At 35.1% G+C, this 26,557-nt stretch overlaps 2 protein-coding genes across 2 annotated transcripts in view; both read left to right on the top strand.

Moving 5' to 3' along the window:
* LOC131992434 (A-kinase anchor protein 2) overlaps window positions 1-8,869 on the top strand; it is a 168,447-nt gene extending 159,578 nt beyond the window's left edge. Inside the window, exons 16-17 of the mRNA XM_059358027.1 lie at window positions 125-163; window positions 3,132-8,869. Of these exons, the coding sequence (XP_059214010.1) occupies window positions 125-163; window positions 3,132-3,278 (186 nt within the window). The 3' untranslated portion in view covers window positions 3,279-8,869. The remainder of the gene's footprint in view (window positions 1-124; window positions 164-3,131) is intronic.
* A 2,779-nt stretch (window positions 8,870-11,648) lies between these two features.
* LOC131992671 (thymic stromal cotransporter homolog) lies at window positions 11,649-26,369 on the top strand. The gene is made up of 7 exons (XM_059358308.1): window positions 11,649-12,181; window positions 13,267-13,437; window positions 16,131-16,352; window positions 18,195-18,366; window positions 21,712-21,795; window positions 24,794-24,950; window positions 25,796-26,369. The coding sequence occupies exons 1-7, from the start codon at window positions 11,708-11,710 to the stop codon at window positions 25,851-25,853; spliced, it is 1,338 nt and encodes a 445-aa protein (XP_059214291.1). The 5' UTR covers window positions 11,649-11,707; the 3' UTR covers window positions 25,854-26,369.
* The last annotated feature ends 188 nt before the right edge of the window (window positions 26,370-26,557 follow it).

Below are 26,557 nucleotides of genomic sequence, written 5' to 3'. Positions count from 1 at the left end.
TAGTAACTTACTTACATATCTTTGTTACCTGTGCTGTTGTTGCTGATCTTGTTATTGTTTATCCATGATGACATCACATCTGTTGACTATGTGTACTGTTGCTTCTCTCCTGCTGGTCGGTCAGTATGCCCGTTTGTTGCTGGCTAACGAGGTAACCAACGAGGTACCTGTCTCCACTAAACCTGATCACTCTGTGAACTGACACACCTGGATCAGACTGAACTGAACAATCTTAGATAAAGTAATACATCCCTGTCTATATTTGGAAATGATACATGCAGCAAGATCATTTCCCTAAGATTTACTGTTTTTATCTGGTTTTTAGACACCTTTTTTTTGCTCCCAGCTATGAAAGTCCATGAAATATAGATGTGGATGTATTATTTTAGTTTGAAGTTTAGCCTGGGATGATTCTGTGAAGGAAACCTAACAAGTCTTGTATCTGATCCCAGGTCTGCTTGTGTTGGTGCTGCATGTGCTTGTCCATGGATTTGATGTGACCTTTGACCTCCCCCCACCCTCCACTCTCCATGCACTATGTTATGCATTTGCCTTGTGTGTACAATACAGCAAACAAATAAAAGATGTGCTATTTAAAGATATTACAACAAAAATAATAGCTAATGACATGAATAAATAATGGCGCCCTTTAAAATATAAAGGTAAAAAATGTAAAAAAAGAAAAAAAAGGTGAATGCTGGACAAAAATAAATGTGCAAATGTTGGATAATAAATCTCTATATAATGTTCTTCAAATGGTTATATAAAAGAAACATATAATAGGGCTGGGCAATATGGACCAAAAGTCATATCCCAATAATATCTATATACAATATATATATACATATATATATATATATATATATATATATATATATATATATATATATACATATATATATATATATATATATATATACATATATATATATATATATATCCTGATATTTTTATCTCAAAGTGAGAATAAATGTTTACATAAATACTGTATAACAACAGGAGAATCTTTTTTTTTCATACAATACATAAAATTACCCCCAAAAATGATCATAACATTATCAAAAATAGAAATAAATACTTTTTTAACTATATAGAAATATGTGATATGGTCTAATTCCATATCACATCTAAAAATATATCAATATATCGCCCAGCCGTAATATATAATATTTTTCTTCTAAATACAGAGCATGCTTCATTTAAAGAAGTCAAAAAGCAATAATAAAACAAAACAATATTCAATATCTGTACATTTTGATTAGAAAAGATAAAAAAAATAGAGGTAATCATTTCATACTGAGCAGGTACTGATTTTAATATAGATAAAAAACATTTTATAGATAAAAAACATTTTCTGAGTTGTTCAGTTTGATGGATGTGTGTGTTGTGATTATGATCAGCTGGAGGTCAGAGATACAATAATGTGCGTCACCGCTTCTACTTACTCCTCAAGTAGAAGCTTAAATAGGGCTCAGCTCAGGGTTACCCACAATCCACTTCACCTTCACCCTGGATTCCTGCTCACAGGAAGTGTGATGTGTTTGTAACTGTGTGTGTGTGGTTGTGTGGCATGATAGTGTGTGTGTGTGTGTGTGTGTGTGTGTGTGTGTGTGGGAGAGTGACAGTGGGCTGAAATATGTGCCACCAGAAACTGAATTTGAATGATTTATTATTTAATTTGAATTGCTTAACTTGAATAATTGCATTAAAAAACTGAATTTGAATCACATAATTTGAATTTGTCTTGTATAATATTGTGTTGTATTGTAACAATCATTGCATTGAAAAACTGAATCTCATTTGTAACCGAACATTCAGTTCTCGCAATTCAAATTCAATTCGGCCAATCAGCAACTCCGTTTTCTTTTGTAACATTTGTTGCCACCCGGTTGCCATAGCGCCCCTTCGGTTGCCATAGCGCCCCTTTGGCCAATCAGCACCTCTGCTATGGCAACCAGGTGGCAACAAATGTTACAAAAGCAAACGGAGGTGCTGATTGGCCGAACTGAATTTGAATTGCGAGAATTTAATGTTTAGTTCCAAACTAATTAATTCAATTTCAAATTACAATTCAGATTCGGTTTTTCAATGCAATGGTTCAAATTGAACAATACAAATTCAAATTATGTGATTCAAATTCAGTTTTTTAATGCAATTATTCAAGTTAAGCAATTCAAATTCATATATAAATAATTCAAATTCAGTTTCTGGTGCCACATATTTCAGCACATAGACAGTGATCCAGGAACATAAAAAATGAAACAAATGTGTTTAAGCATGAAACTTTCCCTGAAATGGATTAAAATTACTTTTGTTTTTCTTGTCAAATACTGCTGGTGCGCTTCATTTGGACTCCTTTTACTGCAGTACGGTTTAACCAAGCGCTCCCTCAGTGTTTGACATACACTGCATAAGGGCTGCACGATTATGGGAAAAATGATAATCACGATTGTTTTGATCAATATTGTAATCACAATTATTCATCATGCTAGGGAAAACATCTGTATTTTAATTGCTCTACTTTTAAACAAACAATAGGAACAGTTTTTAGTGTCTGGTGCTTGTTGTAAACAAACAGAGATCGCTAAGTGAACACCTCCTGCAGCAGCAGCACATACACACTGTACTGCTACAGAGCTAACTGTTAGCCTGTTAGCAATTTGCAGACTGGACGCTAAGGGGTTAACATCCCCTCCGGCTCTGCAGCTGAGAGAGACTGCTGCAGGAGGACTGTGCCGCTTCGACTCGTTCTTACTCTTTTTAACAAGCCTCCGGCCCCCGTGGCTCCTTAAGAAGAGCCACCTGCCCCTGTAGCTCGTTAAGAAGAGCTGCCAACCCCGCGGCTTGTTGCAGGAGAGACGCATTTTATATGGAAATATCAGCGACGATCAGGTTAATTTAATCGTGGCGGCCAAAATCGTGATCCCGATTAAAATTTGATTAATTGTGCAGCCCTACCCTTAGTGTTTGACATACGCTGCATGCCATATTAGCATCACTGTGGTGTGATTTTTTTGTGATCATGCTGACATTATATATCCTTTGTGCTGGATTAAAGCATGGATGGCTCATGTGAACTTAAACCTGCTGATTATGCTCCGATATCTGATTGATCATTTTGTAACCGACAGGTTCTGGAGGCCACTCGCGTCACCAGGAGGAAAAGCGACATGGCACGTAAATGGGAAGCCGGTATCTATGCCAACGAGGATGGAGAGGAAGAAGAAGAAGAAGAAGAGGAGGAGGAAGAAGAAGAAGAGGAGGAGGAGGAGGAGTAGAAAGCTCCTTCCAGAGACAGTTAAGGAACCGAGTGCAAAGGAAGAGGTAGAGACTGAAGGAAAAATGCAGCGAGGGTAAAGAAAGGAAACAGTATTTATTTCACTAATAGTATTCTGATGATCACATGACCCACTGGCTCGACCAATGGGGCTCCTCGAAGAGATGAGTGGGTTTTGGACCTGAGGATTGAAGGCCAACAGTATGTTAAGTGACTGAGTATGTGAGAGACATTTGAAGTGTTTGGAGAGTTTGGAGAGAAGAAGAGACACTTTGAAAGGGTTTCATGGTGGTTTAAGAGCGCTTGTCAGAAGTGTATTTTGGGAAATTAAAGGTTTTTAATAGTTGGTAGACGCTGAATGACTTAAATATTCATAGGATTTTTCATTTGCCTGTACTTTTTTTTTGTATTGAAATATGGGCTGAGATCTGAAGATTTTATTTTGACAGGTTGCCTGAGACTTGTTGGCACTGGGTGCTTTATGATAATAACCCATAACAATCAGCTTCGAAATGTGTGGAAAGGTTTTATTATAATGGGGAATGCAAATGACAAGCAGGTGTGACTATGCAGAGTGACTATAAAGAATGTTATCCAAGAAAAAGAGAAAAAAACGAGGCCTAAATTCTGTCGTTTCAGAATCATTTTTACCTGGATTTGATGCTGCTTGCAGGAAAAGCCGCCATGTTTTTCTCGGCGCTGCACCAAATGGAACCCGAAGCGTCACTTTCAGAGCCCGTAAAGTTTTATCTCCTGCATCCTGCAGTGCCACAGTACACCACAGTACAGATACATGTTGATCGGAGCTTTTTGCAATCCTTTAAAAGCTTAAAATCTGTATTAAATAAGTGCCGACTTGAGGGTCCTTGAGCTGTTAAATGCTAGCGGGGAAATTTAAAAAAATAGCATCAATGTTCAACTTTGCCTTAGACCGTCAGTAATTGTTGGATGCACGATATGTATGATGTATTTTATCTCCTATTCTGTATTACTGCAGTTTCAGTAGACCTTAGGGAAAATACGCAACCACATTAGATAGAAATCTGTCTATAAAACGCTTCTCTTCAGTGACTTTATGAGGGAAGCTAACCGCGCCCACATGTGTGTGTGTGTGTGTGTGTGTATTAATTAAAGGGCTGGGTCAGGGGTTTTATATCCTAAAATTTATTTACTTGCTGGCTACGTCGCTTTGTTGACCCGTGCTTTCTGATGTAAGCAGTTGTTTCATGTATTATACTGAGGTAGGACTGTGTATTTGATATATGAACATGTTTGTTCGGGGCCGTGTATCTACTTTCCCTTGCTAGCTGAGGATAAAGTTTGATGACAAAAATACAGAGAAAAAAAAGCGTTTTATAAAAAATAGGGCCGGGACTCGATTAAAAAAAGTAATCTAATTAGTTAGAGGCTTTGTAATGAATTAATCGAAATTAATCGCATTTTAATCGCATATAAATATTTGACCTGAGGAACAGTGAGAAGTATTTTTTTTCACATGGATTTTTAGTATACCATTGAATAATGACTGAATACATAAGCTTAAGCAACAAAAAAAATTGTTTATTTTTGTTCAAGTCCAACAGACCAGTGCAATTTTTGCGATTAAGTGTAGCAATAGCATATTTAGAAATATAGTAGGTAGTAGGTAGACCTTCTGTAAACTAGAATACTTTGGTTTTTTAAGTAAAACACAATCCATGCTAGCTACCACACTAGCCGCTAGCTGCACGCTAGCTAGCACACTAACCGCTAGCGGCTATATGTTTAGCATTGAGGTGATACTTGAGGCTGGATGTGCTGCGGTGATATGTGAATTCCTTGTTGCCTAGCAACACAACCATGCTCTTATCGACGCTTCCATCCGTTGGTTTTTAGTAACTAAATGTCCCATCATCCACGGGGCCAACCAAAGGTCTCATCAGCTTCTTCCTTCATGTTCACTGTGGTTTGTTGTTGTCTCAACTCATCAACGCTAGTTGGTGCTCCAGTATAATCGGTCCGCCTGAAACTCATCCAGTGAGAAACGTTCGGAAAATAAGTGCGATTAAAATGCGTAATTTTTTTTTTACGCGTTATTTTTTGTGTGATTAATTCATCTTAATTAACGCGTTAAAGTCCCGGCCCTAATAAAAATAAAAAAAAGTTGTTATACCAAAACAGAATGTTGTTATTTAGAGAGTTTCTTTCTATTTAAGAATCACTGATTGTGTGCATGAAGTGACACTCCTTCCTTTCCGAACCTGAAACAAGCACACGACAAGCAGCAAAAAGAAGGCAATCGACTATCAGTAACAAGGCCGCAACTACGGGCTGAACTTCATTTTCTATGTTGATAACAGGGAGAAATTCGTTTACTAGATATTTTGTGATTTCCTGTTTCTGTGGGATGATGAATGAAGAAATACAGGCCTCTTTTTGTGGTGATACTGTGGATTGTCCAGGTGTAGAAAGCAAGGTTTATAAAAACATTAAACAAGGAATAATCCTAATCAATTGGGAACATATTATGCTAATTTTCAGGTTCATATTGGTATTTTGGTTTCCTACACTGTAAAAATGTCCCGTTGTTTTTACAGAGAAAAAACTGGCAGCTGTGGTTACCAGAATATTTCCGTAAAAAATACAGTACATATGTCAACATCTTTACAGAACAACTTGTAAACTTTACATCCTAAAACTGTAGTAATTTAAAAAAAAATACATTTTAAAGTTGTAGATTATACCGTCCTTTACTGCTAATTTAACAAGATGATGCTGCTTTTATACTAATTATTTATGCAAAATTTACATGCAGATTTTGCTTATTGTGCATTGAATACCAGTAAATTAACATTCAGTTATTATTTATTGTACACTGAATACCAGTAACATTTACAAGTTGTTCTGTAAAGTTGTTTACATTTGTACTGTATTTTTTGCAGAATTATTCTGGTAACCACAGCTGACAGTTTTTTTCTGTAAAAACAACAGAATTTTTTTTTACAGTGTACTAGAACATGCTTACAGTCATGGAAAAAATTATTAGACCACCCTTTTTTCAATTTGTTGGTCATTTTAATGCCTGGTACAACTTAAGGTAGGTGGAACTACATAGGGAGAAGGGATATGCTCTGTTTTTGATTCGTTTAGCTGGAGAAAGTTGTTGGACATTCATAATTTTATATCAGTCAGGCATGAGAGAATATGGGAAATATCTGAAGAACCAGTTTTCAACAGTATATATATAACTGGGTGTCATCTGCATATAGATGAAAATTAATTTTCATCTATATGCAGATGATACCCAGTTATATATACACCGTTGAAACCTGGTATATACAACTGGGTGTCATCTGCATATAGATGAAAATTAATTTTCATCTATATGCAGATGACACCATGGTTTTCTTGATAATAACCAAAATCGTTATCAATAAAACCATGTTAAATGTCTAAATATCAACTCTTACATTCAACTCGTATCAGCTATTTTTGTTGTCATTATTATATTTGTCCAAACAAATGTACTTTTAGTTGTACCAGGCATTAAAATGAACAAGAAATTGAAGAAAACAAGGGTGGTCGTATCATTTTTTCCAATGGAAAAAGAGTGTTCAGAACAGTCAAAAACCTGAGAAAAGCATAATAAGTCCCCTTTAAATAAGAATTTCAAGTAAAAGTGTGTCAATGTGACGGTAGAAACAGTATTTTTAAACCACTTTAACTGAAAAGTAGCACAAGGATTCTACTTTTCGGCCTTTGTTAGCTTTGTTTATGGACGCCTTTGAGATTGTTTTCAGCATTTGGTATATCAGGAGGATCTGCCAGCATGTCCTGTCCAAGTGTCCTTCAGCCAGGCACTGACCGTTCTGTTTGCTCACTGAAAATCAATAGAATTAAAACTGAGGTAAACTTGCACAAAAGATTTAAAAAAAGAATTGTGGGACATGTACTAACCCTTGATAATAATAATCATATTTATTGGGACAGTCCCATCCTGAGTGCAAATTATCTGACTCTATTTAATTATCTATTTTAATATGTTCTCTAAGGGAAATGTAGTGCCAGCAAAGCAGAAGTAAAAACCACGGCCTCGTGTCTGTGAGCCCGGTTCCCCCTGAAATGCTTCTTGTTTTTCTACACGTGTGATAATATATAAAAGTGTTTAAAGGACTAGTGTGCCTCTTTATCAGATGTATTATGGAGGTACATTGTCACTGATGCTGAGATGACATTTATTTTGCCACAAGGGACAAACAAAATGGTATTTTGATGCATTTCCATGTGAAAGATATTAAAGGAGCTAGGGCTGCACGATTATAGCCAAAAATGATAATCACGATTATTTTGATCAATATTGTAATCACGATTATTCATCATGTTAGGGAAAACATCTGTATTTTTATTGCACTACTTTTAAACAAACAATAGGAACAGTTTTAGGAACACCTCCTGCAGCAGCAGCACATACACACTGTACTGCTACAGAGCTAACTCTTAGCCTGTTAGCAATTTGCAGACTGGACGCTAAGGGATTAGCATCCCCTCTGGCTCTGCACCTGGGAGAGACTGCTGCAGGAGGACTGTGCCGCTTCCACTCGTTCTTACTCTTCTTAATGAACCACGGGGGCCAGCGGCTCGTTAAGAAGAGCCACCGGCCCCGAGGGTTGTTAAGAAGAGCAGTTGGCCCCTCGGCTTGTTAAGAAGAGCCGCTGGCCCCCGCGCTTCGTTAAAGAGAGCCTCCCGCCCAACGGCTCGTTAAGAAGAACCTCCGACCCTGCGGCTCGTTAAGAAGAACCTCCAACCCTGCGGCTCGTTAAGAAGAACCTCCAACCCTGCGGCTTGTTGCAGGAGAGCCTGCATTTTAAAATGGAAATATCGCAGACGATCGGGTTTATTTAATCGTGGCGGTCAAAATCGTGATCACGATTAAAATTCGATTAATCGTGCAGCCCTATTTTGATGCATTTCCATGTGAAAGATATTAAAGGAGCATTTACAGACATTTTCAGGATGATTTTCAGATGCAGATCCTTTGTGATGGATGATTATTTTACAGTGGCCTGTTGTGTATCTAAGCTTTATTCACAGCACAATTTGAGTTTTAAGCAACAAAAGCAAATAGCTTCATCCCTAGATTACTGCTGCTGCAACAAACTGTTAAAGTGTTTTATTCTACACACTATTTCACTTTCTTCATTTCACCTCCGAAGTACACAATCAAGCCCCTAAAATCATTATGAGTTCTCGTTTAAAATACACTATAACGCTTTTGAAATGCACACGCAGAGGAGGAGTTACAATTGTGTGATTTATTATTATTATTATTATGCTTTTGTTGTTTGAATTCATGGTGCAGAGATGATGTATTTATCATTTTAAATGCTGGTAGCTTGTTTTGCAGAAGCGCCGAGGCATCAGTGTGGGACTCCCACTGTCTGTGTGTGCGATAAAGCAATCCTATTATACAGTAAACAGTATAACCTCTGTTCCTATGTTAACCACTTGTATGCTCATACTCTGCTTTGTTATTTTATAGCACATGTAAGGCTCACAGTTATACACCTACTATACATATTATGATTATTTTCTCATTAAAAACAAAACTGTACACGTGGGATTTCTGAGTGGTTCTTTCCTGTTTGTTGTTTTCAAATCAGTGGAGTCGTCACCATTGCAGATTTTTTTTTTTTAGAAAATCTGAAAAGCTTAAAGATAAAAATACTTTGTACATTTGTATCTGATATATTTTTGCCACAAAAAAAGTCTATTGTTTGTGTTTGTGCACTGGAGGCTTCACACTTGTGTAAGTTCGATATTTGATTTTTGTGACCAGATTGCATTTGATTTAGAATTTTTTGTAAGATTTAATTCTCTAAATATGCACTAATTCCACTTCCACATTATGTTTGTTATCGATATCTACATGGACGAATCCAAAAACAGATAAATTATGAATGAACTGTAGCTGCTGATACAATCAGAGTCTGTAAATGACTTTAAATCAAGTGGAAACTGAGAAAATGTTTTATTATTATTATTTTTTTCTATATGGTCACTACAGTCATGGAAAAAAATGAGACCACTCTTTTTCTTCAGTTTCTTGTTCATTTTGATGTCTGGTACAACTAAAGGTAAAGAAAAACATGGAAAATGTCTTGATATCAGCTCATAAATTAAACTCTTATCAGCTATTTTTGTTGTTATCATTATATTTGTCCAAACAAATGAACCTTTAGTTGAACCAGACATTAAAATGAACAAGAAATTGAAGAAAACAAGGTGGTCTAATCATTTTTTCCTGTATTTTTGGTCAATTTGTGTCTATTTCGGTAATTTTGTGTCCTTTTTTGGTCATTTTTACAGTCATGGAAATATTCTTGATAATAACCAAAATCATTATCAATAAAACCATGTTAAATGTCTAGATATCAGCTCTTTAATTAAACTCTTATGAGCTATTTTAGTTGTTATCATTATATTTGTCCAAACCTTTCTTGAACAAGAAACTGAATAAAACAATGGCGGTCTAATACTTCTTTCCATGACTGTATTTTTGGTCCTTTTGTGTCTTTTCCGGTCATTTTTACATCTATTTTTGGTCATTTTGTTTCCATTTTGATAATTATGCTATGTGTCCTCTTTTGGTCATTTTTTTTTACATCTACAGTCATGGAAACATTCTTGATAATAACCAAAAGCATTAAGAATAAAACCATGTTAAATGTCTAGATATCAGCTCTTAAATTAAACTCTTATCAAATATTTTTGTTGTTATCATTATATTTGTCCAAACAAATGAACCTTTAGCTGTACCAGGCATTAAAATGAACAAGAAATTGAAGAAAACAAGGGTGGTCTAATATTTTTTTCCATGACTGTAGATTCTTTCTCCTGCACATGTAAAACCTGATGATACAGGGCGACATCTAGTGGACATTTAGAGGTACTATACTATTACCTGTCTATTACCTGGTTTTAATGTGTTAAAATAGGCTGGTATTCATTTTTATTATTTATCTTTATATATTGTCTGGTACATCAGTCCATGATAATCCATAAATATGTATTGGTTGGTATATTTTGAAAGAATAACCTGAAAAAGTACCTAGCAGCCTAGTAACCACTGACTACCACACATTAAAAATAACTGTTCTCATCATTTTACTTTCACTTTTGTGCTGTTCTGATCATCAGATTTTTTTTTCTTTAAATGTCATTATTATAGTCTGTTGATACATATTAGTTATATATTTTGTCCATAAATGACAGAAAACAGCATATTATGGTATGTCAAAAATATTGACAAAAAAAATATCATACTAGTATGCACATTTTTGTTGAAAATGGTCAAATTTTAAAATGCTTTAAAATGCTTAAAATGCCATTATTATAGTCTGTTGATACATATTAGTAATATATTTTGTTTTTGTTTTTTGCATTCACTTTTGTGCTGTTCTGATCAGCAGAATTTCTCTTGTAAATGTCTTTATTATAGTCCGTTGATACATATTAGAGCGTAGTTTGTCCATAAATGACAGAAAACACCATATTATGGGATGTCCAATAATTGGACAAAGAAAAAAAAGAGTATTTCAATTTTTTTTCAAAAATATTTAAAATGCCTAAAATGTCATTATTATTATTAAAAGTCCAATAGTTTACTCTGAAATGTAGAAAGTACAGTAGAAATAGTGAAGTGTAAGTGTTTCCACCTCCACATTCAACCACTGACTACCACATTAATAATAACTCTTCTCATCTTTTTACTTTCACTTTTGTCCTGTTCTGAGCAGCAGTTTTTTTTTTTTTTAAATGTCATTATTAGTCTGTTGATACATATTGAATATTTTGTCCATAAATAACAGAAAACACCATAGCATGGGATGTCCAAAAATTGGACAAAGAAAAAAAAAGTTTAAAAAATAAATAAATACATGTAAAAGTCATACTATAGTATGTAATATTTTGTTGAAAATCATCAAATTTTAAAGTGCTTAAAAATGATTAAAATGTCATTCTTTTAGTCTGTTGATACATATTAGTTGTACATTTTGTTGTTAGTTTTTACTTTCACTTTTGTGCTGTTCTGAGCAGCAGAATTTTGCTTTTCAACTGCTGAAAAACTATCAAACTGAAATAATAAAGTATATATAAGTATATCTGGTGAAAATGATCCAACCTGACTGACGTGTCCCAGTCAGAGGTGGAGGAGAAACAAGGTGGTTTCCCAAATATCACATCACACACATTTCATCACGCCTCTTTATGAGCATGTGAGGAGGAAATGGGCGTGACACGTTTTTATTTTCATCTCAAACACTCAAACCACTGACTCACATCAGTCCTGGAGCAGCAGGATCACTCCTGCAGCAGAATAACTTATTAAAGCTCCATAAAGTTTTATTAAAGCTCCATAAAGTTTTATTAAAACTTAATTAAAGTGTCATCATGGTGCTGCCGGTGGTGGTCCAGAGCGCCTTCACGGTGCTCCGGCAGATCGAGCCGGTCCTGGTCCTGGAGCAGCTGGGCAGCACTCTGTTCGACACCGCGCTGCAGATGGTGGTGCAGGACCGGTCCCTGAACGCGTCCTACCCGGGTCTGTCCCGGGAGGCCAGCCAGCAGAGAGCCATGACGGACTTCTTCATGACCTACAACCTGATCATCCGGCTGGTCCCGGTCCTCCCGGCGCTGCTGCTGGGCTGGCTGGGGGACCGGGGCTGGAGGAGAGCCCCCATCGTGGTGCCCCTGGCCGGGTACCTGCTGAACCGGCTCGGCCTGCTGCTGGTGGTCCTGCTCCGGCTGCCCCTGGAGCTGATGTTCGGGGCCGGGGTGGTGTTCGGACTCTCCGGGGGGTTCTGCGCCTACTGGCCCGGAGTCATGACGCTGGCGGCCCTCGGCTCCTCCAACACCGACAGGTCCAAGGTCGGTACACTTATTTTATTTTTATTTTTTATTTTTATTTTTATTTTTATTTTTATTTTTATTTTTATTTTTATTTTTTATTTTTTATTTTTTATTTTATTTTATTATTTTTTTTTTTAATATAACCTTTATTTCACATTAATTTATAGAACATATACAGCAGTAGTGCAGTAACAGAAGTAGCAGGGTAAACATGACATTCATAATATTTGAGAAACATCTAAATAATACAAAAATAAATAAATACATAAATAGAAAATGAAAATAATAACAATAGTAGTAACATAATAATTTCAATTTTAAAAAATCTATATGTATAGATTGATATATATTAATTAATATTTGACTACTATTGTTATTTAAATATATTTATGAATATTAATTATTACTTTACTACTATTGTTATTATTTTCATTTTTTATTTATGTTTTTATTTTTGTATTATTTAGATGTTTCTCAAATATTATTAATTTTTATTAATTTATTATTTTTTATTATTTATAATTATTATTTTCATTATATTATTCATTATAAAAATTGCCGGGGGTCACAAGCAAAGACAAATTAAATTGAATCAAAAATAGTGAAGTGGTGGGAGCATAATCCGACAATTTTATAGCTTTCTTGTTTTTAGCATTAGATATTGACTTAAAGTACTTAAGTATCTCCAGTTCTTTCATAAAAACACGAAAGAAAGGTTTCACTTTGGCAAATTTACATTTATGGATGTAAAACTTTGCAAGGATTATAATTAGATTAATTAAATAATATTATTTTTCAACTGAAATGTTACTCATTTTAAAACCAAAAAGTACATCTTACAAGAGGAGCTTGAAGTCACACAGGTGATATTATCGAAAAATAAATCTACAAATATCTTATAGTTTACGGGTATATTTACATTTTCCATAAAAGATAATGATGATGATAATAGTCTCAGTATGGGAGTCTACGGTGCAACAAGTACACCGTCTTATAATAATTTAAATTTGAATACCAACATGAAGTATTTTCTAGTATCATATATCCGTATTATTGTAAATTGTAGTGAGTTAGAGGGGTAAAGTGTGTCCATGCTCCACCAGGTGCTGATGAGGGTGGAGCTGCTGTACGGGGCAGCAGGTCTGCTGGGCAGCCTGGTGTCGGGTCACCTCTTCCTGCTCTACAGCTCCAGTCTGGGCAACGGGACGGTCCTGCTGACGGTCAGCACCCTGCTGCACCTGCTCTGCCTCATACACTCCATAGTCCTGCTGCAGGTCAGTCAGTGTGTGTGTGTGTGTGTGTGTGTGTGTGATATTAGGGCTGTTTCCACTACCGCCCAATACCCAGAATGAGGCGGGTCTCACTCCCCGAAAAGACGCCCCTAATTTGAATACAACTTAGCGACTTTGTTGCTATAATTAGCGACTTTTCAGACCCCCTTAGACTATTTTTCAAGAAAGCAACTGGAGACAAATCCATCAACTTTTTCTGGTGTTATTGGAGACTTTTAGAGACTTGTTCTTACTCTTCTTAACGAGCCGCGGGGGCCGGAGGCTCATTAAGAAGAGTAAGAACGAGTTGAAGCGGCACAGTCCTCCTGCAGCAGTCTCTCCCAGCTGCAGAGCCAGAGGGGATGTTAACCCCTTAGCGTCCAGTCTGCGAACTGCTGACAGGCTAACAGTTAGCTCTGTAGCAGTACAGTGTGTATGTGCTAACAGGCTAACAGTTAGCTCTGTAGCAGTACAGTGTGTATGTGCTAACAGGCTAACAGTTAGCTCTGTAGCAGAACAGTGTGTATGTGCTAACAGGCTAACAGTTAGCTCTGTAGCAGTACAGTGTGTATGTGCTAACAGGCTAACAGTTAGCTCTGTAGCAGTACAGTGTGTATGTGCTAACAGGCTAACAGTTAGCTCTGTAGCACTACAGTGTGTATGTGCTAACAGGCTAACAGTTAGCTCTGTAGCAGTACAGTGTGTTTGTGCTAACAGGCTAACAGTTAGCTCTGTAGCAGTACAGTGTGTATGTGCTAACAGGCTAACAGTTAGCTCTGTAGCAGTACAGTGTGTTTGTGCTAACAGGCTAACAGTTAGCTCTGTAGCAGTACAGTGTGTATGTGCTAACAGGCTAACAGTTAGCTCTGTAGCAGTACAGTGTGTATGTGCTAATAGGCTAACAGTTAGCTCTGTAGCAGTACAGTGTGTATGTGCTAACAGGCTAACAGTTAGCTCTGTAGCAGTACAGTGTGTATGTGCTAACAGGCTAACAGTTAGCTCTGTAGCAGTACAGTGTGTATGTGCTGCTGTCTTTTTATTTTCTGTTTGGAAAAGTTAATAAGATTTTGTTGATTAAATGACTACAATTAGTGAATTCAGTAACTTTTATCAGTGGTGAATTACTTTCATATTGTTCAATAAGAGTGAAATGGATGAAATAAACATCCTGCTGCCTCTTGTGCCACACATTTAAAAGATAAAATAAAATTGTGATGCACCACAGTTCCACAAAGAAACTGAAGCATTTGATTGTATCTAGTTTCCTTCCTTTATCTCATGTTTATCTTGTCACTGTCACTCAACAATTAGGCCCCGCCTCTGAAAATATTTCAGGCTGATGGTAAATCACATGACCCGTTTCCTTGAATGTCATTGTAATAATAGCCGACAGGTTTTGCAGGTTATGTCACCTGTGTGGAAACTCTACTTCGAATTTCAAAACCTTTTTATGAAGGCTGTTGTAGATACTGTGGACAGATACAGTAGATACAGTTGTAATGTCTTTGTATTTGAAGAAAAATAGAAATAAAGCAGTTAAATCATTTTCAGAAATAAAGCAATGTCATGATGTCAAAACCAATATCTGAGCTACTCAAATTAATAAATGAATGACCCAAAAAACAATGTTATGGGATATCCACAAATTGGACAAAAATAAAGGTCATGTCGATTTTTGTCAAAAATCATCAAATTTTTAAAATGCCTAAAAATGTCTAAAATTACTTTATTATAGTCTGTTTATACATATTAGTTGTAAATTTTGTCCATAAATGACAGAAAAACACCATATTATGGGATGTCCAAAAATTTGACAAAGAAAACAAAAAGTCATACTTTAGTATGTCGATTTTTATTAAAAATGGTCAAATTTTAAAATGCCTAAAAATGCTGAAAATTACTTTATGATAGTCTTTTGATACATAGTAGTTGTATATTTTGTCCATAAATGACAGAAAAACACCATATTATGGGATGTCCAAAAATTGGTTTAAAAAAAAAAAACAGACATATATGTACGTATATACGTATATGTATATATATATATATATATGTATACGTATATACGTATGTCGATTTTTATTAAAAATGGTCAAATTTTAAAATGCCTAAAAATGCTTAAATTCTCTTTATTATATTAATTTAATCATTTGAAAATACTTAAAAATGCTAAAAATGTCATTATTTTAGTCCGTTGAGGCATATTAAAGCATAGTTTGTCCATAATTGACAGAAAATCACAATATTATGAGATGTCCAAAAATGGAAAAAAAGTATGTACATTTTTGTCAAAAATTTTAAAATTCCTAAAAATGCTGAAAATTACTTTATTATAGTCTGTTGATACATATTAGTTGTTTATTTTGTCTATAAATCACAAGAAAAGACCATATTATGGGATGTACATTTTTTATTAAAAATGGTCAAATTTTTTGAAATGCTTTAAAATTCCAATAAAGTCAATTTGAGCATTTTAAGACATTTTAAAATTTGACCATTTTTGATAAATTACTTTTTATTTTTATTTTAAAATGCCTTAAAATGCTGAAAATGACTTTATCTGTCTGTTTATACATATTAGTTGTATATTTTGTCCATAAATGACAGAAAACAGCTTATTATGGGATGTCCAATAATAACACCAGTCATTCAGCTGATGCAGATGTTAAATGTGTTTTTCTCCTGGTTAATTTCAGGTGAAAGAAGTGTCCGTCAGCGAGCCGGAGGCCGACAGCCCCTTCCTCCCTGCTGAGCCCAGAGAAGCTCCTGTGGAGGTTCCTGTTCCTGTCAGGAGGAACCTGTGGAACATCGTTCTGCTGTTTTTAGCCGCCATGTTGTACGTCTCTGCGGTGGGCGGAGCCATGGAGATCCTGGGCATCTTCGTGTTAAAAGCGCCGCTCAGCTGGAGCGCCACGCAGGTGACGTTTAGCTCTCTTTGTCTGTTTGTGTTTATGTCCTGCATTTGTGGTTAAGATGCATAAACACATAACAGGCTTTTAGCTGATGTTTTTAACTGGCCAGTCAAATCAGTTATAACATATGTTTATATAAGAGTATAGTTTGTTCATAAATGGCAGAAAACATCATATTATGTGATGTCCAATAATTGGTCAAATTTTAAAATGCCTTAAAATGCTGAAAATTACTTTATTATAGTCTGTTGATACATATTAGATTATAGTTTGGCCATAAATGACAGAAAAACACCATATTATGGGATGTCCAAAAATTGGACATCCCATATTCCCAATTGGACAAGTCATACCATTTTTGACAAAAATCGACATACTATATGTCGATTTTTGTCAAAAATGGTCAAAATTTAAAATGACTAAAAATGCTTCAAATTGGTTAATTATAGTCTGTTGATACATGTTGTATTATTGTTTGTTCAAAAATAGCTAAAAAAAAACACCATATTATGGGATGTCCAATAATTGCACTAAATTTTTGTCCAAAAAATGTCAAATTTTAAAATGCCTAAACATGTTAAAAATAACTTTATTTTAGGCTGTTGATATGTATTTTGTCCAGAAATGACAGAAAAACACCATATTATGGGATATCCAAAAATTGGACAAAACACAAAAAGTCATACTATAGTATGTCGATTTTTGTCAAAAATCGAAAAATTGTAAAATGCCTAAAAATGCTGAAAATTATTTAATTAAAGTCTGTTGATCCACATTAGAGCATAATATTCCCAGAAACGACAGAAACACACCATATTATGTGATGTCCAAAAATGACCCCCTCAAAAATCGTAAAAAATTGTAAAATGCCTAAAAATGCTTCAAATAGGTTAATTATAGTCTGTTGATACATGTAGTATTATTGTTTGTCCAAAAATAGCGAAAAAACACCATATTATGGGATGTCCAAAAATTGGACAAAAGACAAAAAGTCATACTATAGTATGTCGATTTTTGACAAAAATGGTCAAATTTTCAAATGCCTAGAAATGCTGAAAATGACTTTATTATAGTCTGTTGATACATATTAGAGCATAATATTGCCAGAAACGACAGAAAAACACAATATTATGGGATGTCCAAAAATTGGACTAAAAAAAAAGTCATACTATAGTATGTCGATTTTTGTCAAAAATGGTCAAATTTTAAAATGCCTGAAAATGCTTCAAATAGGTTAATTATAGTCTGTTGATACATGTAGTATTATTGCTTGTCCAAAAATAGCGAAAAAACACCATATTATGGGTTGTCCAAAAATAGGACAAAAGACAAAAAGTCATACTATAGTATGTCGATTTTTGTCAAAAAATGTCCAATTTTAAAATGCCTAAAAATGCTAAAAAAGACTTTATTATAGTCTGTTGATACATATTAGAACATAGTTTGTCCATAAATGACAGAAAAACACCATATTATGGGATGTCCAAAAATGACCCCTCAAAAAAAAGTCATACTATAGTATGTCGATTTTTGTCAAAAAATGTCAAATTTTAAAATGCCTAAACATGTTAAAGATAACTTTATTATAGGCTGTTGATGTATATTTTGTCCATAAATGACAGAAAAACACCACATTATGGGATGTTCGAAAAATTCGAAAAGACAAAAATTGGACAAAAGACAAAAAGTATACTATAGTATGTCGGTTTTTGTCAAAAATGGTAAGAAAACACCTAAAATGCTGAAAATGACTTTATTATTATAGTATATTTTGTCCTTGTATATAACACACAGGGTTTTATCTGATGTCCAGTAGAGTGAATGTTTTATTTCCTCCCGTTCCTCCAGGTGGGTTATGGGAACGCTGCCGGCTGTGTGATCTTCCTCACCAGTTTCCTGGGCGTCCTCTGGTTCCGGCGCTGCGTCAGCGACGTGTCTCTCATCCTGATCGGGATGCTGTCCTTCGCCTCGGGGATCTACTTCATGTCCTTCGTCACCGAAACCTACATGTTCTACCTCGGTGAGCGTCTTTACACAGAGGCACATTTCATTTTAACACCCTAAAATATTATGCAGGTTGCCATTCAGGTCATGTTTTCTTCCTGCAGTTTTTATGTCTCATCCCCTGTTTAAAGCCACAATTTTCCTGCAAACTCACACATGTTTCCACTGAACAAAATAGAACAAAAACATCACCTCTTCCCTAACAGGATAAAAGCTGGAATAATACCAAATTATTATGTCATCCTAAGGTCAAAACTTTATTATGAGATGTCCAAAAACTGGTGAAAATTAGCATGTCGATTTTTGTCAAAAATGGTCAAATTTTAAAATGCCTAAAATTCTGTAATTTACTTTATTATAGTCTGTTGATACATATTAGAGCATAGTTTGTCCAGAAATTGCAGAAAAACGCCATATTATGGGATGTCCAAAAATTGGACAAAAGAAAAATAGTCATACTATAGTATGTCGATTTTTGTCAAAAATCATGAAATTTTAAAAGGCCTAAAAATGAAAAAAAATGTCTTTATTATAGTCCGTTGACACATATAGTTTGTCCATAATTGACCGAAAAACACAATATTATGGGATGTCCAAATTTGGACCAAAAAAAAGTCATAGTATAGTATGTCGATTTTTGTCAGAAATTGTCAAATTTTAAAATGCCTAAAAATGCTAAAAATGACTTTATTATAGTCTGTTAAAACATATTAGAGCAAAGTTTGGCCATGAATGACAGAAAAACACCATATTATGGGATGTCCAAAAATGACCCCTCAAAAAAAAAGTCATACTATAGTATGTTGATTTTTGTCAAAAATGGTCAAATTTTAAAATGCTTAAAATTGACTTTATTATAGTCTGTTGATACATATTAGAGCTTAATATGGCCAGAAACGACAGAAAAACACCATATTATGGGATTTAGAAAAATTGGACAAAAGAAAAAAATTCATAGTATAGTATGTCAATTTTTGTTGACATTTTTCTAAATTTCAAATTTCTAAAATGCCTAAAAATGCTGAAAATTACTTTATAACAGTCTGTTGATACATATGAGTTGTATATTTTGTCCATTAATGACAGAAAAACACCATATTATGGGATGACCAAAAATTGAAAAAAAGTCATACTATATAGTATGTCGATTTTTGTCAAAAATGGTGAAATTTTAAAATGCTTAAAATGACTTTATTATAGTCTGTTGATACATATTAGTTGTATATTTTGTCCATAATTGACAAAAACACCATATTATTGGATGTCAAAAAAAACAAACAAAAAGTGATACACCATATTAAAAAACAAAACCCAAAGATAATCAATTCACAACGACATGAAACAGAGAAAATATTTTATCATGGAGTCAATTTTTAATCCAGTTCTTCTTGTAAAAACGTAGAATTTTGTTTCTGAAGTCTCTCTTCTATGAATAGAAGATCAGGTTTAGTCAGTTTGTTCCCAGAAGAGCAGCCACACTGTCTGAGTCAGCTCTTTTTTTATTATGCTTTTTTTATTTAACTGAATGGCTGACACAGAAAAAAAAAGTGTTTTTTTTCAAGATTTCATTCAAAAGTGAAAAGTCAGGTCTGACAGATCTGAACTATCAGCACAAAACATCTAAAATGAGGAACTGAGAGTAACTAGAAACATTATTAGCATACTATGACATACATGACATTGCAAAAATTGTGGTAGTGTGGAAGTGTAGTATTTAAGAAATGCCGAGAAATGCTGAAAATGACTTTATTATAGTCTGTTGATACATATTAGAGCATAATATTGCCAGAAACGACAGAAAAACACAATATTATGGGATGTCCAAAAATGAAGCCCTCAAAAAAAAGTCATACTATAGTATGTCGATTTTTGTCAAAAATGGTCAAATTTTAAGATGCCTAAAAATGCTTAAAATGTCTTTATTATAGTCTGTTGATACATATTAGAACAAAAATAAGTCCAGCAATTATGGAAAAACACCATATTATGGGATGTCCAAAAATGAAGCCCTCAAAAAAAGTCATACTATAGTATGTCGATTTTTGTCAAAAATTGTCAAATTTTATAATACCTAAAAATGTTGAAAATGACTTTATTATAGTCTGTTGATACATATTAGAGCATAATATTGCCAGAAACGACAGAAAAACACCATATTATGGGATGTCCAAAAATGAAGCTCTCAAAAAAAAGTCATACTATAGTATGTTGATTTTTGTCAAAAAAGGTCAAATTTTAAAACACCTAAAAATGATATGATGAAATAGGTTTGTTATAATCTGTTGATACATGTGGTAGTAATGTTTGTCCACAAATGGTGAAAAAACACCATATTATGTAATGTCCAAAAATTGGACCAAAGAAAAAAAAGTCATACTATAGTATGTCGATTTTTGTCAAAAATTGTAAAACTGTAAAATGCCTAAAAATGCTGAAAATGACTTTATTATAGTCTGTTCATACATATTAGAGCATAATTTGTCCTGAAATGACAGAAAAACACCATATTATGGGATGCCCAAAAATTGGTGAAAAAAAGTCATACTATAGTATGTCGATTTTTGTCAAAAATGGTCAAATTTTAAAATGCCTAACAACACTGAAAATGTCTTTATTATAGTCTACTGATACATATTAGAGCATATTTTGTCCATAAATGACAGAAAAACACCATATTATAGGATGTCCAAAAATTGGACCGAAGAAAAAAAAGTCATACTATAGTATGTCGATTTTTGCCAAAAATGGTCAAAATTTAAAATACCTAAAAATGATAGAAATGGGTCTGTTATAATCTGTTGATACATGTCCAAAAATGGTTAAAAAAACACCATATTATGGGATGTCCAAAAATGACCCCCTCAAAAAAAAAGTCATACTATAGCATGTCGATTTTTATCAAAAATGGTCAAATTTTAAAATGCCTAAAAACACTGAAAATGACTTTATTATAGTCTGTTCATACACATTAGAGCATAATTTTTCCTGAAATGACAGAAAAATGGGATGTCCAATAATTGAAAAAGAAATCATACTATTGTATGTCGTTAAAAATCAAAGTACAATATGCCATAAAAAATATAATTAAAGAAATCCTAAAAACGTTATAGCATTGTCTGCCATAAAATGTCATAAAAAAGTTTAATAAAGTAGCAGATCTTAGGAAATATCATGAGAAAAGACTAGCAAAGAATAGCATATCATATTAAACTGATGACATTGATCAGTTGTTGAACCGGTCTGTTTTAGACAGAAAGACTGATTGTACATGACGTGTCAGAGATAAGACAAAGAGAGGAAGTAGTAGCTGATGAAACAGATCTTTGTGGAGGAAGTAAAATAATAAATCTTCTCTCTGCAGCTCGTTCTCTCTCCCTGTTCGCTCTGATCCCGATGCCCACCATCAGATCTCTGCTGTCCCAGCAGGTCCCAGCCTCCTCCTGTGGTGAGTATCATCATCATCATCATCATAAAAATAATAATAATGTGTGTGTAATTTTTGTTAAAGCATAATAGTCATAATAACAGAAACACAAATAATTTAACTCTTCAAACAATTAAATAGACAACAGTATAGGGCTGCACAATTTGAATTTGAATTTTAATCGAGATCATGATTTTGGCCGCCACGATTAAATGAACCTGATCGTCAGTGATATTTCCATTTTAAAATGCGTCTCTCCTGCATATCTAATCAACACTTTCTACACCAGTAGTCCACCAACCACCAGGGGGCGGGGCCGTTTTTCTCCCCTGAAAAAAGCCTGGTTGCTGATTGGATAGAACGCTAAGCAGGATGTGACGTAGTACTGGACGCCACAACAACACGCAACATTTGTAAAAGCCGGCGAAGCAGTGTTGCCAACTTAGCAACTTTGTTTCTATATTTAGCGACTTTTCAGACCCCCTTAGCGACTATTTTTCCAAAAAGCAACTGGCGACGAATTCAGCGACTTTTTCTGGTGTTATTGGAGACTTTTGGAGACTCGTTCTTACTGTTTTAGTAAGAACGAGTCGAAGCGGCACATTCCTCCTGCAGCAGTCTTTCCCAGCTGCAGAGCCGGAGGGGATGTAAACCCCTTAGCATCCAGTCTGCAAATTGCTAACAGGCTAACTGCTAGCTCTCTAGCAGTACAGTGTGTATGTGGTAAAAGGCTAACAGTTAGTGCTGTAGCAGTACAGTGTGTATGTGCTAACAGGCTAACAGTTAGCGCTGTAGCAGTACAGTGTGTATGTGCTAACAGGCTAACAGTTAGCTCTGTAGCAGTACAGTGTGTATGTGCTAACAGGTTAACAGTAAGCTCTGTAGCAGTACAGTGTGTATGTGCTAACAGGCTAACAGTTAGCGCTGTAGCAGTACAGTGTGTATGTGCTAACAGGCTAACAGTTAGCTCTGTAGCAGTACAGTGTGTATGTGCTAACAGGCTAACAGTTAGCTCTGTAGCAGTACAGTGTGTATGTGCTAACAGGCTAACAGTTAGCTCTGTAGCAGTACAGTGTGTATGTGCTGCTGCTGCAGGAGGTGTTCACTTAATGAATGATGATGATGATAAATAATCGTGATTAATAATCGTGATTACAATATTGATCAAAATAATCGTGATTATCATTTTGGCCATAATCGTGCAGCCCTACAACATATGTTAATTAAAAGTTTCAACATACTGATTTGACTATAACAGTCAGAAATGTGGAGAGTACATGGGACAGCAGTGGAAAAAACATTATTCTATACATGACATTTAAGCATTGTGTTGTTTTGGGAACCAATATGTCCAGAACATACTGTAGTATTATAAATCAGTTGGTGTTAAAGATCAGGGAGACGTGCAGGAACAAAGTATTTCACAATGAGTTCAGGAGGAAGTTGTGGATGGGAGACATTATATTTCCTGAAAGTTGAGTTTAGGGTCTAAAGTTCATGAACAGGGCAGAAAAACCAAACACACTCTCCTGAAATCATTAAAATCAGTGCAAACAAAGAACATGCAAACATTTCTAAACATGCGGAAAAAGAAACATTTCCTTTTCCTCCTTATTTTTTTACAGCTTAAGATAATCATTAATAAAGATAAAACACACAAGTAGAAACACTTTATTTCACAGTATAAAACAGTGTGTTTGTTATTAACTCAGTTATTAACAGATTTCAATCAGGCTGCCATTGTTTTTAGTTGTGTTTTGTTTGTGTGTGCTGAGACTTTTAGACTGGTGGTTTATACAGAAAACGCATCACAAAGAGTCTGCTGCTGCTGGTCACATATCACACTTCCTCTTTCTTTAAAAAAAACATACACAAACATCTTTCTTCCTACACTTGTGAGGATTCTTATTAACATAATTTATTCACAAAACTTACATCTAACCTGAACCATGAAACAGAACTTTGAGTGTCTGCCCTAAAGTTTTACACCTAACCTGAAAAAAAAAAAGGCATACTATAGTATGTCATTTTTTGTCAAAAATGGTCAAATTTTAAAATGCCTAAAAAAATTATAGTCTGTTGATACATTTTAATTTGTATATTTTGTCCATAAATTATAGAAAAACACCATATTATGAGAAGCCCAATAATTGGACAAATTTTAAAATGCCTAAAAATGCTTAAAATGGATAAATTATAGACTGTTGATACATATTAGAGCATAATATGTCCAGGAATGACAGAAAAACACAATATTATGGGATGTCCAAAAATTGGGGAAAAAAACAAACTATAGTATGTCGATTTTTGTCAAAAATGGTCAAATTTTAAAATGCCTAAAAATGCTAAAAATGTCTTTATTATAGTTTGTTGATACATTTGAGTTGTATATTTTGTCCATAAATGACCAAAAAATACCATATTGTACCACAAATTTTAAAATGCCTAAAAATGCTGAAAATTACTTTATTGTAATCTGCTGTTACATATTAGTTGTATATTTTGTCCATAAATGACAAAAAATACCATATTATGTCCAAAAATAAATAAAAAACCCGACATACTATCTGTCGATTTTTGTCGAAATGGTCAAATTTCAAAATACCTAAATATGACTTTATTATAGTCTGTCTTTGTTCACTTGTGAGGATTCTTATTATCATAATTTATTCACAAAACTTAAATCCAACCTGAACCATGAAGCAGCTCTTTGGGTGTCTGTCCTAAAGTGAAAATGTCCTCACTTTACAAAGACGTCCTCACTCACATGGTCTTAAACTCGTACTGGGCCTCACAAAGATAGATATACAAGCACACACACACACACACACACACACACACACACACACACAATGTTCAGTGGTTAGAGGAGCCGTGTTGTTCATTGTTCCTCTGTTTGCTCTGACATGACGTGTGTTTGAGAAGTCAGTGCAATGTAAACACACCTTTACAGAGATCTCTGTGTGTCTTTGTGGAGCTTATCTCCTGACCTTTGACCTCTCGTCCTCCTCCCCACCAGGCACCACTCTCACCTCCCTGCAGATGGCTCTGAAGTTTGCCGGCCTGGCGTACATTCCTGCCTTCACCAAGATCTACCAGAGAACCCTGGACTGGTTCCCCGGCTTCGTCTTCACGCTGGCCAGCATCATCACAGTCCTGGGGATGATTCCTGTCAGGTAGGAGCCATCTTTATTCACACTAGGCGGTGTTTCCCCTACCATTATGTTAGGGGGACATATCAGTCCCGCCCCCACATCATCTCTAAACTAAAACTAAACCCCATCCACAGGTGATCCAAACACACTGCTGCATACGCTGTTCGGTTAGCATTAGCTGACAATTAAAGTTGTTTTAATCACAAAAGGCTAAACTGTGCCTAACGATTTGAATTACTTCCTGTTGCTTGTTTAGCTGCTTTCAAAATAAGAGCACAGTGCGTTTACAGAATCCACCACAGAATTTACAAGAAGACTGTGAAAATAAGATGCCTTAAATAAAACATACAAGAACCTTTATTCTCTTCTACAATAATTAATGATTAAGAACAGTGTTTAAATTGGAAAAGTAATATTAGAATCTGCAAGAGGCCACTAAATTTGGGCTTTTTATGGGAAAAATTAAATTCTTAGAGCGAGGGCCAGACCCCGGTTCTATACCACAGTATCTCCTGACTGAAAATGTAATGTGAGCTGTTTGCTCTCATTTAGCTCTCAAAGTGTACAAGATCGATGCATTTTACTTAAAAATGACGCATTTTACCCCCCACAGCTGTAAACCTAGGGGAAACACTGCTAGGGCTTCATATTTTTTAGTGCTACTTTTTATTTTTATTTATATCAACTGAGAAGCCAATTTGCTTTTCCACCCCACAATAAATCTTATTTATGTTAAGATAAGATGAAATTCTAAGGCATCAAGAGTATATGGAGAAGATTTACTGTCTCTACATGTCTGCTGTTGACTTGATCTATAACTCTGAATGATAAACTGAGACTCAGACTACTTCCTGTCTCCTCCACAGCATCGTCGGCTGTAGATCACCTCGGAGACGACAGTACGAGAGGATCCAGGGAGACTGATGGACCGACAGCCAGCAGAGAGTTAGTGTTGGTACGACGGGAACTGAGACTAGAAAACGGGCAAAAAAAGGAGAACGGCGTCTTTAATCTCACTTCCTATAATGTTGAAACTTTACACAGTGCAGGAGAAAAGTTCCTGCAGGCGTTGGCTGCTTCCAGGAGGAACAGACAGTAGCAGCTTTGACTAAAAAAGTGAAAAAGCATTGAACTCTTGCAGAGAAACTGCCAAACGTGAACAGTGAACTTTGTTCCAGTCGAAGTCACGTCCTCAGCAACACACCCAAGGTGATTTCAACATTTTGTAGATTTGTCACTGGATGCGTCAGAAGTGGAAAAATCCCCTTGTAAGAAGGAGAATGACTAATTTAAACAGTTTTCATGTTGGGAACCGACTCAAACTGGATCACATTCAGTTTGTTTTATCCGTATATAAAGTACAGGATCATCTGAATACATTAGAATATGATGTAAAGTCTATTTCCAGTAGTTCAAGTCAACCAAGTATTGAGTCATATAGATGGACACACTGTTCAGAGGCCAACAGAGGCCAACATTTACATATTAAACATACTTTTTTAAATTGGTCTTTTGTAATATTACATTTGTTTTTGAGACAATTAATTTTACGTCTTCATTAAGGCTGTTTGCTCTACAGCTACAATGCCCAGAATGAGGCGGGTCTCACTCGCCAAAACACCCCTAAT

This window comes from Centropristis striata, chromosome 19, assembly GCF_030273125.1.
Source record: "Centropristis striata isolate RG_2023a ecotype Rhode Island chromosome 19, C.striata_1.0, whole genome shotgun sequence".
Classification (NCBI taxonomy): domain Eukaryota; kingdom Metazoa; phylum Chordata; class Actinopteri; order Perciformes; family Serranidae; genus Centropristis; species Centropristis striata.
This window is presented reverse-complemented; position numbering and strand designations above follow the sequence as displayed.

Bases quoted from the DNA above. Each gene is read 5' to 3' on its own strand.
- LOC131992671 (XM_059358308.1), top strand. From the start codon at position 11,708: ATGGTGCTGCCGGTGGTGGTCCAGAGCGCCTTCACGGTGCTCCGGCAG. The intron at 13,438-16,130 runs GTCAGTCAGTGT...GGTTAATTTCAG, and splicing joins ACTCCATAGTCCTGCTGCAG to GTGAAAGAAGTGTCCGTCAG. The intron at 18,367-21,711 runs GTGAGCGTCTTT...TTCTCTCTGCAG, and splicing joins AACCTACATGTTCTACCTCG to CTCGTTCTCTCTCCCTGTTC.